General features: G+C 50.1%; 6 protein-coding genes across 6 annotated transcripts; 2 read left to right on the forward strand and 4 right to left on the reverse strand.

Moving 5' to 3' along the window:
- Nucleotides 1-111: 111 nt before the first annotated feature.
- On the reverse strand, nucleotides 112-915 carry FPOAC1_008069 (uncharacterized protein; the record flags this gene model as incomplete). The annotated part of the gene is made up of 1 exon (XM_044852515.1): nucleotides 112-915. One exon carries the CDS (start codon nucleotides 913-915, stop codon nucleotides 112-114), a length of 804 nt encoding a protein of 267 aa, XP_044705185.1.
- A 1290-nt stretch (nucleotides 916-2205) lies between these two features.
- Nucleotides 2206-5957, forward strand: FPOAC1_008070 (uncharacterized protein; the record flags this gene model as incomplete). The annotated part of the gene is made up of 3 exons (XM_044852516.1): nucleotides 2206-3982; nucleotides 4032-4106; nucleotides 4156-5957. 3 exons carry the CDS (start codon nucleotides 2206-2208, stop codon nucleotides 5955-5957), a joined length of 3654 nt encoding a protein of 1217 aa, XP_044705186.1.
- Nucleotides 5958-6983: 1026 nt separating this feature from the next.
- On the reverse strand, nucleotides 6984-7348 carry FPOAC1_008071 (uncharacterized protein; the record flags this gene model as incomplete). Its single annotated transcript, XM_044852517.1, has 2 exons — nucleotides 6984-7013; nucleotides 7109-7348. 2 exons carry the CDS (start codon nucleotides 7346-7348, stop codon nucleotides 6984-6986), a joined length of 270 nt encoding a protein of 89 aa, XP_044705187.1.
- Nucleotides 7349-11474: 4126 nt separating this feature from the next.
- FPOAC1_008072 (uncharacterized protein) lies at nucleotides 11475-13067 on the forward strand (the record flags this gene model as incomplete). The annotated part of the gene is made up of 2 exons (XM_044852518.1): nucleotides 11475-12790; nucleotides 12842-13067. The coding sequence occupies 2 exons, from the start codon at nucleotides 11475-11477 to the stop codon at nucleotides 13065-13067; spliced, it is 1542 nt and encodes a 513-aa protein (XP_044705188.1).
- A 953-nt stretch (nucleotides 13068-14020) lies between these two features.
- FPOAC1_008073 (uncharacterized protein) lies at nucleotides 14021-16415 on the reverse strand (the record flags this gene model as incomplete). Its single annotated transcript, XM_044852519.1, has 2 exons — nucleotides 14021-15742; nucleotides 15789-16415. 2 exons carry the CDS (start codon nucleotides 16413-16415, stop codon nucleotides 14021-14023), a joined length of 2349 nt encoding a protein of 782 aa, XP_044705189.1.
- Nucleotides 16416-17116: 701 nt separating this feature from the next.
- On the reverse strand, nucleotides 17117-18723 carry FPOAC1_008074 (uncharacterized protein; the record flags this gene model as incomplete). The annotated part of the gene is made up of 3 exons (XM_044852520.1): nucleotides 17117-17934; nucleotides 17989-18634; nucleotides 18715-18723. 3 exons carry the CDS (start codon nucleotides 18721-18723, stop codon nucleotides 17117-17119), a joined length of 1473 nt encoding a protein of 490 aa, XP_044705190.1.
- Between the last annotated feature and the right edge of the window lie 1520 nt (nucleotides 18724-20243).

Consider the following 20243-nt stretch of genomic DNA (forward strand, 5'->3'; position numbering starts at 1 on the left):
CTCAACACTAATGCCGATTGTGTCATGAGGGGTATCTTTTATCCTTGTGATGCTCTATGGTACATGTGCCACCCAACGCCTATTCTGTGAAAACTACCGCACCATTCAATGTTATTTTTCCTTGTCCTCCAGCTTGAGTTTTGTTTTGTAGCCTTCGACAAGTAAGTGTTCGTCGTCGTAGACCTCAGGTTTGCCTGAAATTGCGGAGGGCGCCTTCGCGTCCTTTTCCTTCAGCGTAATGTTGATATTCTTGCTCTTGCTCTTTGATGCATCAGGTTCGCCTCGCTCAAGGGCAAGAGCTGCAGTATCACGAGCAACTTGCCTCTGCTCCTCCAGCTTGAGATTGCCCAACTCTCGAGCAGCTCGATCAACGTCTGTCTCCTTGGACTTGTCCTCATCAAGCAAATCGATTTCGATATCCGGGATGCCTGCACGTTCCCAGGCAGCTGTCTCATTAAGCTGAACCTTGACATACAGTGCGCGACGTGCACACTGTTGCGAGCACCACTTTTCAAGGTCCTCACGCTTCATAATGCCGTTGGAGGTAATCTTCCATTGACCGCCAGGTCCCATGTTCCGTCGTGGTCGAGCACAGAGAGTGTAACCACAAAGATCATTCACATTGCGCTCAATGATGAGATCGTCGTAGTCCGAGGGCTGAAATAAGCGAACATGGGTTTTAAAATCGGCTATATCGGACGAAGCAGGGTTCGAAGCGTTGTAGGGAGGTTCGCGGACATGAGGATATTCGGAGAGGATGACCAAGCTATCGAGAATTTCTGCTTCAAGCTCTTTGCGATGCTGGATGATATTGGCATGTGCGAGAGCGATCTCTTTGGGATCGGCGTTCCTCTCTTGGATGGACTTGGGCTTCTTGAGAATACCCTTTGGATGTTGCTTAGAACTCGACGCCATTATGTCTGAATGTTGTGATCTTGCAGAAATGATGTGCAATATTGTAGCTTCCACTGGGGTCTGAAAGCTCAGAAAGATGCCCGGCGAATAGCCCCACCGCCACAGTTAGCTCGGTAGGTAAGTGCCACTAGCCACTCGACAGAAGGAGGGGAGAGTTTGTCTTAGATTGTCGTGATTGACAAAAATATGGAACAAGCTTGGACGTCAATACTTATTAAGAGTCGCTATTTTTAATGATGGTCTTGGGAGATTGAAAGGACCCGGTGAACGAATTGAAACAAAAGAGTCATTCCATCATGGATGATGCATTGTTGTACAGCATCAAGAACAGACGTCTTTTCATCTAGAGTACTAGTTTCAAAGTTTCACAGACTTCTTAGCAGCTGGTCTATGCCTTGGTGTTACGCTTAGAGGAATGTTTTAAACCAGTGTTTCTACAAGGCCCCCATGTATTCATGCCATGCCATGCCATGCTATGCTATGCTTGCCATCCGGACTGTTCGGCCGCAGCAACGAACTGCAGATAACATACGTTATGACCCCACGAATTAAATAAAGTCTAATGCTTCGGCTCGCAATTGATGTTTGGATTCACTACATGTCTTGCATCACCGTCATCCACATTTCTCATCGTCTTATCGTAATAAACATGGCCGACTATCATCGGAGCTAGGCACCAACTTGATTGGAAACATCTCCAACGTTATTGTTATTGCGGCACGCTGTACTGTCTGTTAGTGTTGTGACTCGGAGGTACCGCAACCCACTGGACGCGCCTAACACGTTTAGCCGTGAGATAGACGAAGTGACGGGCTTGTTCTTTACGTGCTCGTAGCGCTGACGTCGACAAACCCCAGCTTTACCTTGGGCTCTGTCTGGTCTATGCTCCGCTAGAAACCACCACTGCCTCCTTGCAACCTGCAACTCATCTCTCGTCTCTTGCTCGCTTGTATCGCATTGCACCCTCTTTTTTTTTTAAGACCCCCAAACATCGCGCATAATATCTCCTAGCACATATCGAAAATCGGACAATTGTCTTCCTACTTAACCGCACTTTCAAAGAACTCAGGCACTATATTCTCCCCCGCCTCTCGATCCCACAGGCTGACGACGCCCCCTGTCGTGCCCCACACTCTACCAAGCGAGCTGTTGTTGACCTAGGTACGAACATCCACGTACTGGACCTTCGTACTCCATACAGCCACACGCCCCAAGCAGAACAGCCTAGATCCGAGCCTCGGGCAGCATCTGTCCTGTAAGAGAGCTTTCAGAGGATCAATCAACAGCAAAATGGCCTCGCCATTCAAGGTCAAGGCTATCTACGAGTACTCGTCGCCTCATGAGGACGATCTCAACTTCAATATTGGCCAGGTCATCACCGTGACCGATGAGGAGGATGACGACTGGTATGGCGGGGAATACCTCGACGATCAAGGTGTAAAGCAAGAGGGCATCTTCCCTCGAAACTTTGTTGAGAAGTTTGAGCCTACCGCACCACCTCGTCCATCTCGAACTCGTACCAAGAAGGACCCCGAAGCTGCTCACCCCGCCGAAGATATCGCTTCTCCCCCACCGCCACCTGTTCAGCAAGCGCCTCCTCCAGTGCCCGCACCCGAGCCCGAGCCCGAGATCGAAGAAGCCCATGAGCCCGTACAGAAACACGCTGCTCCCGAGCCAGCTGCCCCGGCTGTCCCGGAGCCTGCTCCTCCTAAGCCCGCTCCGGTTGCGACTCCCCGGCCGCCTCCGTCAGCTCCTAAAACCACTGGACCTCCGTCCCCCGCTCCAGCTTCGCCTAAGCCCAAGCCTTCTGGACCACCACCGGTATCAGACAAGCCAAAGCCGAGCTCGTTCAAGGATCGCATTGCGGCTTTTAACAAACCCGCAGCACCTCCCGTTGCACCCTTCAAACCAAGTGGTCTAGCAGGTTCAGGTACGGGTTTTATTAAAAAGCCGTTTGTGGCTCCTCCTCCGAGCCGCAACGCTTTTATACCTCCACCGCAACAAACTCCAACCGCCAAGGTTTACCGGCGCGACGAGGACCCCGAAATTAAAGAACGGGAAGCCGAAACGCAAGGACAGGCTGAGCGAGCCGGACTTGTGCCAACCGAAGCTCAGGGTGGCGAAGCCGAGGATCAACCTAAACCTACCAGCCTTAAAGAGCGCATTGCGCTCCTTCAGAAACAACAGCAGGAGCAAGCTGCGCGACATGCTGATGCTGCTGCTAAGAAAGAGAAGCCAAAGAAGCCTGTGAAGAAGCGCGAAAGTATCAGTCATGCCGAAGTCCCGACTGAGATAGAAACATCGCCTCAAGAGCCTCCAACTCCCCTCGAGAATAGAGAGACTCAGGATACCGAGGTTAGAACGTCCACAGATGAGCCCCGAACAAACCGAATGCCACCCCCTCCACGCCGCAAATCGTCCAAGGGACCTGCAGCAGAACCTGTACATGACGGCAATGAAGCGGACATGTCGGGCGCTGGTGACACAACCGAAGGCAATGACGACTTGATGGAGCGTGAAGATAGTGATAGCATTTCCAAGATTGCGCCACGAGCACCCAGCTTGCCCATACACGCTCCTCCCACCACCGAAGCACCGAAGAAGCAGGAGAGTGACGAAGGGGAGGAGGAAGGGGAGGAGGAGGAGGAAGATGTCGACCCTGAAGTCAGACGCAGGGAAGAGTTGAGGGCTAGAATGGCTAAAATGAGTGGTGGAATGGGTTTCCATGGCATGTTTGGTGGACCTATGTCAGCGCCAGCACCTCCACCCAAGAAGAAGAAGGCTCCCCCGCCGAAGCCAGAGCGAAATTCTGTCGATGAGAGCATCGGTGAGGCCTCGCTGACATCACAAGGCGCCCCACCGGTCCCTGCAATGATGCCTCTTCCTGGCTTTGGCGGCCCAAGTAAGCCAGAAGAGCCACCTCATTCTGAGGCGGAACATGAGCCAGCTGGTCGAGCACCACCGCCTCCGGCACCTTCGCAACCCCCTAGAGCTCCCGAAGCCGCCGAGGCATCGGCCGATGAGGAGGATAGCGAGGTTACTCCGGCACCTCATTCTGGCCCCTCAAGTATGTGATCGAATCTAATAATCCAAAGATGTTACTAAACTTTGTGCAGTTCCTCCACGAGAACCCGCGGGGGCTCCCCCTGTGCCTGGCAGCCGAGGAGCACCGCCTCCTTTGCCATCTGATTGTAAGCAAATCCACCTCAGAGAAAAAGCTTTAGACTTATGGCTCCATAGCTCGACCTCCTCCGCCTGCACCTGCCGCTGACGCGAAATCTCAATCGGACGGATCCGAGTCTGGTGATGAACTTTCCGGTGGCCGCGATAGTGATAGAGAAGCACCTACTGTTACTGCAAGGTCTCCTCCTATGCTACCACAGCCAGTTCAGCCTCCTCACTTGCCTTCAAGATCGCCACCACTCTCTCCAACTCGTGAAGACTTTAGTCCTACGTCTCCCGGGTCTAATGCCAGTAACAGGTTAAATCGACCGCCACCCCCTATTCCAGGATCTGCGCCAGCTCCTCCTGCTCAAAGCCGTCCGCCACCACCTCCTCCGCCTGGTGGTCCTCGACGACAGTCGACTCAAGATTTCCAGACACAGCCCAGAGGGCCTGCTCAGGCTGGTGAGGAGCAAGCTGAGGAACTTACTGAGTACGAGGGCGATTATGATACTGATATTGCTTCCTCGGTCCCCCACAAGGATGCCTTGAAGTCACACGCTCGTGAATCAAGTCTGGAAGACAACACTCTCATATCTCCCACTTCTGATGCTCCAGCCAACATACCGCCCCCTATTCCTTCTGCAGCGGCTCCTAGAGCTGTACCCCCTCCCCCTCCTGTTCCTTCACAGCCGCCGCCAGAGAACAGGCGACAATCTGTGGATATACCTCGTGCTGCTCCTCCACCTCCACCTCCTACGGACAGGCGGCCGTCTGTCGATGTACCACGCGCAGCACCTCCTCCCCCTCCTGCTAATTTCCTACCTCCACTGCCACCACAATCGCCTCGCCCAGATGAAGATTATGACCCATACAACTACTCGGCACCTCCTGGGGGACATGCGTATGCTCCCAGAACACCAAAGATTGAGGAAGAAGCTGATTTTCCTCAATCTCCATCTGTCACGTCTCCTCTTGATAGGCGACCTCCTCCTCCGGCTGTCCCTGGCCGTACTTCAAACCGACAATCCCTTGATATATCAAGAGCTGCTGCTGGAAATAGACGGTCGATGGACATGCACCGACCTTCCATGTCGATGGAATCGGGATTCATCGCCAATGACATGGACCTCGCTATACAGAGTGGATGGTGGAAGCAAGCCAACCAAGTGCCGCCTGTACTTCAAGGCCGTAAAGACATCTACTTTGAGGCTGAGGAGTCGACATCTACCAACGGCGGGCAACAAACTACGATTACTCGCGAAATCTCCATCCTATTTCAAGACTACTCACAGACTTTCTTGACCGTCCGCTACGATCCTTACGATCCATCAGACGTTCAGTTAGAGCAACGTCACGAACCCCCACCGCGTCCGCTCCGCCAGGATCAGATGGAAGAGTATTACGAGCGCTTCGGCCGTCAGATTTCGACGGCAGTGGCATCTAAGAAGGACTCGGTTGTTGCAGACGGCACACCTCAAGGTCTCGTCTTGGAGCTTCTCAAGCCTTACAAGGATGTCCTGCCACCCGTCGGCACTCGTGCATACGGCGCTCTTGTCTACTCGAATATGGCCAACGCATCAACCCAGCAGAACGATATGATTCGGGCTGGTGACATTATCACTATCCGTAACGCCAAGTTCCAGGGCAAGCACGGCCCAATGCACGCAAAGTACTCTGCTGAAGTTGGTAAACCTGACCATGTCGCTGTTGTGGCCGAATGGGATGGTACCAAGAAGAAGGTGCGCGCATGGGAGCAGGGCCGTGAGAGCAAAAAGGTCAAGGTCGAGAGCTTCAAGCTTGATGATCTGCGCAGCGGAGAGGTCAAGATCTGGCGTGTCATGCCACGAAGCTGGGTTGGCTGGAATAGCCAGTCTTAGTGCAACTGGAAACAGTGCAGTGAGAGTGATGATTATCTTCGCAAGAGGATTTCCATGTCTATGATGACGACGACGAATGACAGGAAGGAGTCAAGACTGGCTGATGAGCCGTGGTTGTATCCTCAGGCGTTGAGTGGTGGGTCAGGGGTTCAAGAACAACACAGGAGAAGGATATGAACACTGCAAGAGGTGTGTACAGTCAAGATAGGGGACGAGTGGAACATGAAAGATTTAGTTAGTGTAAAGCAGTTCGATTGAGTAGGTTATGTTATCGACCGATGCATTCTGTCTTGTGTTTGTGTCACTGACACCTCTGAACACTTTGGTGTCTTGCACATGTGAAATCCCATCATTGTCTTTACTTCAAGCAAGTCTCGCACAAATCCGAGACGTGTACTTTATTTCAGGCACGGCCCGGCCGTCTATACAAAAGTCTCGCGGCCACGTTTCTGTCTGTCAAGTCTGTTACGGGCTACGCTTTGTGAGGTTACATTGTATGCGACCGAACAGGCATCATGCTCTTGCTGTGCTTTTGATCGGCGGGATCTTCAATGGTGGAAGTCGAATAGATACCAAAGAGGGATAAAACTTCGGCCACTACTCATGTAGTGCTGATGCATGAGTCCCTAGCAAATAAATTTGAAGAGATAAGTAAGTTGCACGAGACAGCATCCGTCAAGGAAAGATGGTGATGGACGAGAGGTGTACACAGCTACCGGATTTATGCAATAGACGTGCTTGAGGCAACAGGAAACTACATGTCAGATCGAAGGCAAAGAAATGTGAGAAGCATATGGACAGCCTATGCTTCAACAACCCGGCTAAGTGATCCTCGCCGAATAGTAGCAACAGTCGGGTTTTCTCCTACCCGAAGAAGCAAATCTAATATGCATCATGAGCGAGAAGTGAGATGACAAATCAGGTGATACCTTGAGAGCGTCGGATAAACAGGACTTGGCAGAATTCTATGGTGAGGCGGGTTGGAATATACCCAAACCAGAAGCCATGAGCAAATCTCACCTGTTTCTATACCGGCAGGCAGATGATGGCCGTGGCCTGCGGCCGAAGAGCATAGGGCAATTTGTGCGTTAGTATCGGAAACTTACCTCCAGCAAATGGCTGATTCTCGTTCATTTGTTAGGCACGGGTACACGAGGAGTGTCAGAAACTGGTGTAGCATCCGAAAGACTGGCACTGTCCATTCGGGTCATGCCCGAATCATACACTGTTGTCCTTTTAGTCTTGAAAGGCATTCCATAAGAGCCTGAAAATGGTATATGCCCATGTTCGACCGACGGGCCGGTGCCTTCAAATCCAGCAAGGTAGTGAGGCGGCGGAAAATAGAGCTTTTCAGGCGCAAAGTGAGATGTCATGTTTTCCCTGGCCTGCATTTTGACCAGACAGCTATACTCGAATCTCCATATTATACTGCTGTTTCTGAGGCCTGACGTTGGTATATTTGACTTTACTTGAGATTTTTGTCATGACACGAATCGCCTGAGCGCCATGATGCTGTCAACTTCTCGATTAAGCAAATGTGCAGTAGCGAGCTTAGTGCCCGTAGGTAGCATTGCGTCAATCCGACCTGCTGGTCTCGGATAGGTGCAGTAGCGAAAAGTTGGGTGAGAGAACAGATCAGCTGCGCTAAGACGCAGCTTAGGTTGAATTTGATTGAGATTGGGGCAGTCCAACAGTAGAGTGAGGTCAGATCGGTGACCTTCCAGAATTGAAGCTTACCAAACATATTGCAGTGACGACATAAAGCTCGATAAGTGGTTCATCCAAGATGGTGTAACTCCAGTTCGTGTAGGTCGTCCCAAACGGCAATATACCATCTCCGATCCGGTCAGCGCAGTATGAAGGGAGTCCACCTTCTCCAAATTCTCGCAAGAACTGTGATTCAGCATTGCGGCCTCATGGTGGTCAGGCACAGGCACGTAACGCCAAGGAAGATGAGAAGTTGATGAGTTGACGATTGCACTAACTCTATAGACCGCGAACACGATTTTCAGGGTGCTCGTTCGATCTAGAAAAGAACCATAGGTCTTGCGATTGGCCAGGATACCTATCGAACAAGGCATGAAGCTCACGAGGGCGAATCGGCGGTCAACACATGAGCACATACTGCATCTCGATGGGTCAGTCATGTTGGTGGTGGTCAACACGCATATTCAGCGTGTGCGTTGCATAGAGGACGTGGGAGCTGCAGGGTGGAAAACACTGGTCGGGCCCAAATTGAAGAATTCTCGCTTGTGTAAAGCATTTTCTACTGCAAGATTCAAGCCAAAGACGTGACCGTGTAACGACTCGATGAAGATGAGTTGTATGAGACCTGGATACTAAGGGTTTGTGGCGTTCCAAGTCCTACACGACTGGGCGTTTTCACGATACAAGAGTTGGGTTCCCACTTTGATAACAGGGCTTTCCCTGTGTGTCAAAAGATGTCGGCTTCTGAGCAATGTGAAATGCCATGAGTCAAATCCCATCCTAGATGCTCAATTGGCATGGTAGAATCTCACAAAACGTCAATGCATTTGTTTTGTAACAACTGTTGTTTTTTCAACCCAACAGCCTCGAGATATGTATCGTCATCCAAATACCAGCGGCCAGCAAAGCTTTGAGTTGGCTGACCCGCTGTGCGCGCGCGGGACGGGCCAGTGCCTAGTTAGTCGCAATGGGTCAATCAACTTCCACTGCTGGCACTTTAGTAACTCTGTCCGTTTGGCGCAGCAGATAAATCGTCAAGGCTGGTGTTGTAATCTGTGGTTCTGTGGAGAGGAATTTTGTTGCATATGCAGCTGGAGCAGCTCGTTTGCCTAACTGACCCATGTCATGATGGCAGGTCCCCAAATAGTAGCAGTTCGACACTAAGACAGTTAGGCCCAAGGCGGAGTCAAGGCCATCTGCAACCTGACCGTCTCTATTGGCAATGGCAAGAAGCTGGTGGCTCAGTCATAGCTCAGTCGTCGTAGCAGCCTTGTCACCGACATTGCCAGCACAGAAAACCCATCCCATCACTTCAACATGGTCGCGAGGCAAACACGGTAGGTAGAGAAGGCTGACGCGTTCTACTATGATCAAAAAAGCCACGGCAACGGTAACGATTGACTAAAGATTTTGTGCAATCATTAGGCGAGAGGTGACGAAGAGGTGAAATGCCATGGGATCCAATCGGTTGTGCATATGAGATTCCGGGGTCACCGGGGTGTCTCGAAGACATTCTGGATCAAGGAGAGAAGCCAAATATCCGGAAGTGTCAAAGTAAAAACTAACTTGGATGGTTGATTCGACTCTTGGTTGGCGGAAGCTGACTATCCAAGTGGATGGCGAAGGCGACGTTGAGCAGCTTGAGCTACCCTAAAACGAATCTAGGGATTTAGTGTAACGCAGAAGACATGTAGACGGTCATCGAGTCCCTCGAACTCGAATATTGTGAAATTGTAGCAGGGCACATTTAGATGATAGGTAGTAGGTCGTCATTGAGGGAGCATTCGATATGATGCCTGAGGTATATAAATTGAAACTTGTCTGAGGCAACTGGCACCTGGAAGACACCATAAACTCTTACAGGAAGGTACAAACAATAGACCAGGCGAAACAGGAAAGAGCAAGGAAACTGCTTGGATTGCATCGTGACTTGGGTCCTCACCTCACTTTCGCATCATCAGAATACTTCACAATACTTCACATTCATGACCCAACAAATTTTGCCTTGCATCGCCATATTAGGCGACTGCACTGAACTTACCGGGCCTCTCTACCGTTATTTATCGTGCAGCGCAGTGTTGGACCAGCCGGGACTTATCCCAGGAAACCCGCCAGCCTGAGACGTTCAGGGCATGTTACTCGTTTGGTTTATCGATGAGCGATAACTGGGTCGCAAGCCAACGCACGACGAGTCGAGTTTCATTTCAACCATATTTGCTCCACTATGACCTCGGGGGAAAGTGCAAAAAAAGAGAAGTGAATTCAGCTATGTAACTACCTACCTACTCTAGCTCTGACTCTGTGCGTGGTCACAAGAGATTGGCGGGATTTTAGTACTTGGGGAACGGTAACATTTGATACTAAGGGTCCTCTCTGAACTTCGTACTCTAAAACAAAAAGCATATTGAGTTACAGCAGCTAAGCAACACTTTAATTATCCAATCTGCGATTATCTTGGATACCTAGGCATTCAAGCGACATCTTGGGCGCAGCACAACAATAAGCTTACAATAGTCGACTGTCAGGACTGCGCCAACGCGCGCTTGACCTGATCGACGACTATTTCAGTGAGATCCCATCGATCGGCGGGCTTGGGAATTCGCGACCGTAACGAGAAACGATTGACCCATCACCCCAGGAAGACCGAATCGACGGGACGAGGCAACAGCCCACCCATGGTGTGACTATGAGCTCGACATGACTATCCGACAGCCATTGCACCCCCAGCTGTGGCCTGTCCCTGGGCAGTACACCGTCACAGCGTTTTCACACGCGCACCCTCACGCTCTTTTTAGTGGCCGAGCAGTGGCCGATGTGCACTAGGAATCCCATCCGGGGCACTCTGCTACTTAGACCATCCCCCACGAACAAAAGTCTAGAGTCATCTACGTGCTTCCTACTACAGACGACTACTGCAGTTGTTTTATTAGACATTCGACCCTGTTACTTGTAGCTTGTGTGCGTTGTGTGTGTCAAAGGGTGGAAATGGAATGCATCATCTGAGTTGACTGACCGTCGGAATCGCCTCCCTAAACATGACCAAGTTGTTTTCATGGCGTCGTCCGTATCCCGATTGTTTCTCCAGCCGTCGGCCTTGAAAGCAATGCTATACTTCATAAGCAGATATTGCTCACTTAAAACCTTTCCATCCAACAGATGCTAACGTTGCAGCAGTGTCACCACTGGCTGCAACGAAAGGCACTAGGGGGTGGCTATTGAAAGTTAACCATGAGATGAGATGGTCGAGCCTGAGGCCGGAGCGAGGTGTTTCTACCCTCCTCCCCGCCGCGGTCCGGGTTGATAGGTGGCCCCCAAAGTGGTCCGTTTCGCCTGAGAGAGTCGACCAGGTTCCTAATGTGGCCTCGAGTCCATCCATGCCTGAGCACAGCACACGTCTTACTGCACCCCTGGCATCTTAAGCTCCACTGGTTGCGTATTAAGGTCAGGCTCGGTACCAAATAAGCCCCCTCCCCACCTACTACCAACGTCTGTTAGTCTACCATCCATATCAAGGCAGAACCGACTTGGACGATATATCTCTTATGATTGTCTCTCTTCATACTCACGACACTGACAATTCAACGTCTATATGCTCTGACCCAACCTCACCGACTCTGGCTGTGTCATATACCCCACACTCTCCATTATCCAACTGCATCCTCGAGCATACAACGCCACAGCATCACTTAAACTCTTCCCTTCCCAACGCTAAGTATTGACACCACTTAAACACCTCCTGAACTACATTTTGTTCTCAACATCAACCTGGATCGCACAATTATACCTCCTTCAATTAACAAACACCAAACGATGACGCCCAATCCATCATTACGGCGGCAACGCAAAGTCGTCATCTCGAGTTCACCGGCTCCTTCAGACTCTGATTCACGCCGTGGCTCTTACTTCTCAGAAGCGTCTCAATCAACAGCACCCACATCTTACCACTCAGCTTCCGGATCAAATAACAAAGCTCTTGATGTATCTCAACACCGACAATCTACGGCACCTTCCAAGACATCTGAGCAAAGATTCGACAATGTATCCTCTTCCTCTATCGCAACATACGACTCGGTTTTGTCTGAGATGGCACCCTTGTGTCGAGACTTGCCCGTAGGCGGCGAGGAGGTGGAAATCGAAACCGAAGACGAGGAAGAAGAGGACGACGAGGAAAGTGGCGACGATGACGGCGAAGATGATGGTGAGGACGACCAGGAGGAGGCAGATAAGGATTTCATTCTGTCCGATCCGGAATCGCTTCATATTCCTCCAGTACTGCCTCCTTACCGTGGCACCTCAAACGAACGCCCTTGTCGGCCATCTACACCCCAGGACTTTGCTCGTCTATTTCCCTCGCTAGACCGACTTGCCGTACGTCATGACGATTGTACTTCGGATGGCAACATGAACCTTCGTGTCGATACTGTTGTTCCCTTTGGGCATACCCGGCGCACACTTGCGGTTCAGCTGTTCCATCTCCGAATGCACGACCTTGCTCGCCGAGAGTTCTCACTGCGCCGCTATTGCCGCGACTCTGGACGAGAGGTTTGCAACTCGAAACGAGAATATGCCCCAGCACCGATCAGCACTGTTGCTGCAGCACGGCCCGCCCTTCAGCGGTCAATGAGTTCAGCCATGCGTACAATGACAACTCCCTTCCACCGACCAACCTCCAGCAACTCTTCGATTTTTAAACACAACAATACGGCCAGCGCCTCGACACATTTCGACAACGCCTCCGTCTGGTCCGGCTCGCACCAAACCGAGAAATCAGATTCACAAGTCACCAAGCCCAAAGCACGAATGGTGCCCACCAACCGTATCAAGCTCGAGTTCAGCAACTATGCTCGTGTAGACATTGCACGACGAGGTGGACGCACAAACAAGCGATATGAGTTTGAGTGGTGGGGTCACACGTACGCCTGGAAACGTGTCATTGACAAGAACCTCAATGTTGTCTCATTTCACCTTGTCCGAGACGGCCATGGTGCACCTGTCGCCCACATCGTCCCCGAAATGCGCAGTCCTAATCAAGTTCTCGACGATGAAATGGCTGGTGCCTGGGTTACTCCTTGCTACATCTGGATTAGCGACAGCAGCATTATTGATGCCATAACAGACGTGGCTGAGTAAGTATTCTCGTACTCCTTTTATAGCAACCTGAACTAACAGAACTTTAGTGTGATTATTTCCACCGGCCTCATTTCCCTTGTCGACGATTGTATTAAGGAGCGATGGCAAGCAAAGAAGCCTTCACACCGTGCCATCCGCCGGGAAACCGACGATGTGAATCACTCTAACCCTCGCTCATTCATGCCCAGCTTCTTTCAGCGTCGCCACTCAGAAGAGCACTCGTCAAGTCGCGGCTCGTTGAGGTTTGGGCGCAAGCCTGTTGCCGCGTACTAGCATGCAAGCAGCTTCCAGTACTTTCAATCGATCACGCTTTGATATTCTTTTTGGATATTTAATCAGATTTTTTGTTTTTGCTATGGAACGCGAGAGCATAGCTTATTGTCATTGACAAGATGACATTCGCACTGCTTCTACTTGTTTTGTTTTAACATTTGTATTTCCCGTCAAGAACGGTTGTGTATATATTCGATATTTCCTTATTTTCTTTTCTGCCACGTCCTACAGATCTTAGGGCTGCGAGGTATGGAACAGACATTTGCGGGATACAGAATTTCATCCCATGGTATCAGCAAGCAAGGCGCTTTGGAGTTTTTGGACAGGGCCATGAGAAATGGGAACCCTAGGATTGATGGTCTGGCTTGGCTTGGTAATACTACCTGGCGGCATCTTTTTTTACTGGATTGGACTACGCCTCTAACCCCAGATTTGAAAATGTTTATGGCTTGGAACGAATTGAATCATTTATGCATTACTAGACCATACACAGAGCAGTCGACAGTGCAGATCAGGCTAAAGTGTAGACAATGATATATCATCATGAGCTGACACAAGCACTGAAATGATGAATCTTTTATGGTATTGCACAAAATCTGGACTGATAGGTCATGTGTCTATTCGAATCGTTCATTGGTATAGGTCAATCAGTAACCCCGTTCATCCATACACCAGTAGAGAAAAACCCTCATGCACCCCAACTCATCCCTGTCATACCAGGCCGAGATGCTCCTTGGGACATGGACAATCGTGCCACCGTAACGCCACAGACGCGGGGGAAACGTCCGGCTCTTTCCCATTGCTTTTCGCTGCTGCAGGCATACCTTGATTTGGTCGTCTGCAGTGTGTCATTGATGTCCATGTAGGTCTGGTCAACCAGTTTGCCTTTTGCCCTCTGTCTTTCGGCATCGCCCATACGGCCGTATATCGTAGAAGATGCCAGGCCGTTGATTTTACTGCTGCTCGATATCGTCATGCCCGTCCGTTCTGCCGAACCAGGTGCCAAAGTCGAGCTTCATGAGCAGGCGATTAATACCGCCAACCCTAGCAGCTGTAAAGCCACCACGTTCCTCTGCATCGTCTGTGTCCCGTGCCCTACCCTGACGCTCCTCTTCCTCATTGTACTCTTCAGCTGCAGTGGGGGGAGCCGTGTCGCCCTCCCACTCGGCTGTGAAAATGGGGTCAGACTCGAGTACGCGCAGTGCGGCGACTACGTCTTCTATACCTGAGCGGACACGGGATTCAATGTCGTGGAGGCGACGCTTGACGTCGCGCTCTTCAGACTCGAGATCGACAAAAGCGTCGACTACACCAGCGTCTGTCTCAAGATCTATAGAGGTGTAGATAGCGTGTAGACGGTGTAGATGAGCAACGAGGTGATCGATGTGAATGAGAAGATTATAGAGAGGCTGTGTGAATGTTGGTTGGGTGAGGAGTAGACGGTGGATGAGGGTACGTAGATAGAGCCGATGTGCTGTTGAGAGAGTTTGGGGATCCTGAGGAGGAGTCGACTCTGATGATTTGGGGGTTTCTTCTTGAGTCACGGCCTCTTTCTCGCCGCTTAGCCATATATCATCGTCATCCTCCTCTACTTCAACGTCGCCGGCCTCATCTTGGAATTTGGTAGGGGTTGGTGCTCTAGACCGTCCATGTTCAGGATCATTGGCCGTCAGCCACTCGTGGAAACCCTCCCATAGCCCAGCTACGATCTCTGTCTGAAGGTAGGCTTCTGTCTCAGCAAGGAAGAATATGGCAGCACTAGCAGTGGTCCATGAGCTACGCATCGACGAAGATCGTGCTGTCCATCTCTTTCGAAGAAGAATGATCTGCTCCCGGTCGCCTCTTGACGTTGGATGGTGACGTCGTAGGGATGTGATCTTCCATAGGTCGGTAAGTCGGATATGCGCTCTTCGCATTGATAATAAATAAGCGTTTATACATGAGTAGATCTGGACATCTGATGGTGACAGAACCATGTCCAACGGCGCTGGTATTTGGATAGATAGCAGAGAGGGGACAGAGAATAGAAGATTGCGGAATGGCGATTCTGACAACAGGCTTGCAGCCTCTCGACTGAGTCCAGAGCCAGATCCCAATGGTGTTGTTGTCTTACTCTTTGTGAGGTTAAGTCGCAAGAGATCTCGAGCAAGCTCAAGTTGCTCGTCTTCCTCAGCGTGCTGGCCCTGCATAGATGCCAGGACAGCCCACGTCCTGGCAAGAACAGCAGCAACCTCGCCCTCTTTGACCGTCACGTTCTTTAGACCATCTCCCTTTTCGTAAGCCAAGTTATCTGCTCTTCTCCATCGTCCGCGAATCTTCTCATCTGCCTCGTGGGTCAATTGCATGGCAAATTCACCACGGCCCAGCAAGAAAAAGTCCCTTAGCAACTGCAACATTTCTGTTACCTTGGCCAGTGGAAGGAGTTTCTGGAGTGTGTTTTCGGACAAGGATATCCGCACGGCAATAATGGCTCTTGAAAAGCTGGTGCTTTTTAGCGGAAAGGTGAGACTTGATAGTTCTTGTAGTTTGGACGACAAGTGATCCAGACCACGGAGTCCTGAGTCTATATTGCTCTTGACTCTGATGTGGTTTAATGACTTGCCGATGAAGAGCATAGATGAAGCTGTGCCCGGTGTCACAAAGGCAGGCAACAGACTCGACCGCAATATATACTCCTACATCTGTTAGCAATGCCTTACTAGAGTTTGTACCCAAACTGACCTCCTCAGACGCTTCCACTTTTTGCACGAAAAAGTCTTCAGTTCCAAAGCTTGGAAGTCTGCCGTACAAGATCCATGCAGAAACCTGCTTCAGCCAAGCAGTCTCAGCGACTGCAACAAGACTCAATGCCGTCTCTTGAACGTCCCTATAACCACTCTGTAGCTCAAGTCGTAGACGGTCCATGAGCTGTGCTCCATGGCACACCTCGCCCTTTTTGTCTTTGGCCAACATGAATTGCACCATCTCCCATAGCCAATCCATCCTTCTAGTCCAGTCCTTGAACTCGCTCATGACAGCCGTTAGAGGCACAATGTTGTATGCTCCCACCAGCTCCGAATCATCCTGTAATATGCTCTCTTCAACATCAAGAACCTTACGTTGAAAAGCGGCTAGGTGGATCGAGTCTATAGCTGTCGCAACAGCTCGGCAGATGGTCGATGAGTGCGAGTTTGCTACTTGGGCTGTGTAGCTGATGACTTTGATGTGGACGTCGCTTAGATGGGCGGCTGAGGCGAGGAGTTGTCGCTCTGCGGGTGAGATACCGGATAGAGCATTCGGTTGAGTGGTATCGGGTCGGAGGAGAGGGGATGGGTGTCCCGAGAGGGAGAGGAGGATTTCGTGGAGCATGGTTCTGGCTCTGGCTTTGGTTGAGGAGATCTTGCACATACAATTAGCGGTCATGTATACAAGACAAGGATGGTAGAAACACACCTATTATGGGCTTTTCTAGATTTAATGAAATCGCCAAAATCATTAAGAATAATTATGATAACTCCGACAAGCTCGAAACGGCACATGAACCAGTCACTTGTCTGTTTGGCAGCAGATCGTTATTGGGGAGGTTGCTCTGAAGCACTCCAAAGATGGGATATTCGAGCTCTATATGGATCGAAGGGCGATATTCAGCCGAGCTCAGATGATGTAACGACTGCAGTATCGTGGTCTTGTGATAAATTGGTCCTTAACATTGCGCGCCATCGAGAATATTTCTTGTAGACCAGACTTAAAGTGAAGCTCTTCTAGGCGCGACGCGATGGCAGCTACTGCCCCGCGATCACACCGTATACTTTGGAACCCATACTGTACTGTACCTTGCAGATCATCTCACTTACACCATTCGAGTACCTCTTATCTGGACTTCTTTTTCTATTCATCATTAAAAATTGCAATGAAATGGAAATATTTCCTACTAAAATGATACACTGGCTTTTCAAAATGCATCATTGATCAAAACGCATTACCACCCAACAGAATGCTCAGGTAAACCGCACCAAAATCAAGTCATAAGTAACCCCTACTCCGATATCTTCCCATTTTGTGACCATCCCTTAAGCGGGCTTCTTGCCATTTGCGATGCTCACATTGTCACCATATGTGCTTTGCGCCCTTTGGACATTACCTTGTCTCGCCTCGACAAGCTCGTTGTCTGTACCCCCGACAATAATCTCGCCGCCGCCCTTGACCTTGCCAACAACCATACCCTTTGCGACACTCTTGAGAATGGCACGCCGGGATACACCTGTAACGTCAATGTAGACGAGTCCAACGTTCTTGACACCACCACCGAGGTTGCGCGACATCTCGCCAGCTTCAGCACCCCAGCGGTGACCAACAACAGTTGTTACACTGGATGATGTGCCAGTAAGCAAGTTGCGACCAGCTTGTTCAATACCGTCGACAACAGTGTTGAAGGCCATCAAGCTCTTGTTGAGCACACCTGGCTTATAGGTGTCAATGGCGTTGCCATCCTTGTCGTAGCCTCTAGCTCGTCCATCTTTACGACGAGTGACGGTTGCGCCGAGATTTTGCGCCAAGTTGCCGATGGTACCGACCGTAGTGGCCGAGAAAGTAGCTGCCCTGTCGGAGAAGGTGTTGATTCGGCGGATATGCTCGTGTGTAGTGGGAGCGAATGTGACAGGCTTGGCATTGGGCTTTGTCTTCTGAGTAAAGTTGTCGGCTTGGCTTTGAAGTGTTCTGGAAACAACGTCGGACGTGGTAACAATCAGTCGAGACGCCTTGCTTGCGCTGCTTACAAGAGTCGACTTTTTGTACGCAGGGTGCATGTCCATTTCAGCCCAGGACTGAGATGCAGGCTGGACAGAGATGTTCTGGCCACCATCGGTAGGAAGGGCAATCTCGACAGGCTCTGCGCGCACATTAGCAACTGGACGTGATTTGTTATGTGCTTCCTAGTACATACCTTTGGAACCAGGCTTGATCTTGCTATCTTCTACCACCTGGTAGCTATCGGTCAGCTCTCCCAGAACACTGCCATCTTCCTCGTCAATAAGAACGATTCGGCCGGCACTGTTTGCACTCTGGCTGCCCTGAGCATAATTCTCCCCAGGAGTGTAATCAGCTGGGTTGTAAGCAGGGAGCTGCTCCCCAGCAGCTTCACGTGCCTTGGCCTGTGCCTTCTCGGAGGGTCGTGGAGGGTGAGGAGGAGCTGAACGTTCGAGGAATGCGGTGCATTGCGCGAGGATAGTCTCAAAAGTATCGACATCTTCCTGAACACCAGGCCGAGAGTTGGTAGGGGGGAATTCGATTCGGGTAAAGGCGCCACTGTCGGGGCCAAGATCCCAACGAGGAATCAAGTAGCTTGTAGGTGGCTGGTGGTAGATCTGGGTCGTGGCAGGAAGAGGGAGGTCAAGCTCGGGAGGGAGATGTAGATGTAGGTAAAAGTCCTCTTCACCAGAGCCAGTTCCTGAAGGTTCGACAAAACCAGATGAGGTCGGGACCATCAGAAGCGACAGTGTCTGGGGTCCCGAAGGAGTGAGCGACTGTTCTTTGCCATTGGTGATGTGATAGGCATTGATGCCTTCTACAGCGTAGAGAAGCTTCGGATCCTGTTGGAGGTTTTTGTTAGTATAGTTGAGGCGCAAAGGTGGACGTCATGAGCATGATATAGGGAGACGCCATGACTTACATTAGACATATTGGATGAAATTTGATGTATGCTTGGTTGAAGGAGAAGGATGCAATTCTAGGGTTATTGAGAGAAGAGAAGAGGGATGAATTGAGGTTGACGAGTCGCAGTCGAGAATAGGGGAGAGATGATAAAATCCTGGAACTTGGAAAGTCGCAGAGTCAAGATGGAGGGGTCGCCTCTTATGACAGCACCCTGATCCACCACCAACTATAGGTAGGCAAGCAAAGACAAGCGCGATGCGCGTTAATGCAATGCAATACTATGCTCGGCGGCTGCTGCAAGTAGTTGATTTGCAGAAAAAGGTGTGTTGGCTGCAATGGAAGATAATTTGATTATAGCCAGAAAAGGGTGGGCGTCTGCCGGCGCTTAAATTGAATCCAACGATGAGCTTGAGAAGCTTGTGAGGCCTCTTTTGAAGGCGACGACGTCATTCATTGGTTCGAGCATCATGATGGAACAATTAGCCCCTGTAATCGCCACCTCTAGAACAGGACCTTGGTAAGTTGAGTTGAGTTGAGTTGAGTTGAGTTGAGTTGAAGTGGCTTGGCTCATGACTTTAGGAAATGGAACAAGAATATGTTAAAAAGTTTCTTTCATGTTGGGGGATTTGCCATCAAAAGAGATGCGTATGCAAATGGGCGAAGCACTTAAGCTTAAAGTCCCCTAGATTTACCTTCAGAGGGGTCCATTGATGGTTAGTAACTAGCCCAGCTTGGCATTTCGTTGTCAACATGACCAGGATGATCATGTAGGTCAACAGTTATTGGTGTAGTTTAAAGCTTGACTGTTTATGAGGCAAATGCTTTTGAATTGATGGCCACAGCCACGCAAACAAAGGAGGCGCATGACGGGTATGTATTCAGCCGAAGGGCTAGAATCACTTCCAGTTTATTAGGTCTACATAGGTAGGTAGTTGATTTTTGATTTGATTTGGTGGGGTTGTCCTCAAAGTTTGATAGCTTGTAGGTAATTGAAATACTAATGAATTGATGCTAATGATCTTCACGATAGGCCTATATAACTGTTCTCTTTTAACCTTCTTTAATTACCCGTGGTAAGGTTCTTGCAGAGCCTCTAGCGAAGCCGTTCCCGTGCCCACAATCCGAGCCAAAACGGTTCTCAGTTCTTCATCTCCGTAAATCGGCCCCATGGATTTCTCTCTAGACTAGATCTCGGCCTGTCACCTACAGCATTGCTGCTTATAGGTAGTCACAAATATTGCGATATCTTACCCGTTCTACATCAGCCATATACCTGTTGACCTCGAATGATTTATACAACGCTCGCAGGAACACAAAGTACTGCATTCTGCAAGTGCTACGGTAAAACCTACCAAAATCAAGAGCTAGACAAGAGAGAACCCGCAATGGTTCGTTGTAATATTTTTCATCATGCTATTTTACCCCATTATTACGTATAAGTTTGTCCCCTGTATCCATCCATCAACCCCATATAGAGTTTCCACATCCCTGAGCAGTTTCTCTCTACTGGAGATCTGGGGTTTATCAGCTTCAAGACACAAGGGA

This window comes from Fusarium poae, chromosome 3 (assembly GCF_019609905.1).
Source record: "Fusarium poae strain DAOMC 252244 chromosome 3, whole genome shotgun sequence".
In the NCBI taxonomy this organism is placed as follows: Eukaryota; Fungi; Ascomycota; class Sordariomycetes; order Hypocreales; family Nectriaceae; genus Fusarium; species Fusarium poae.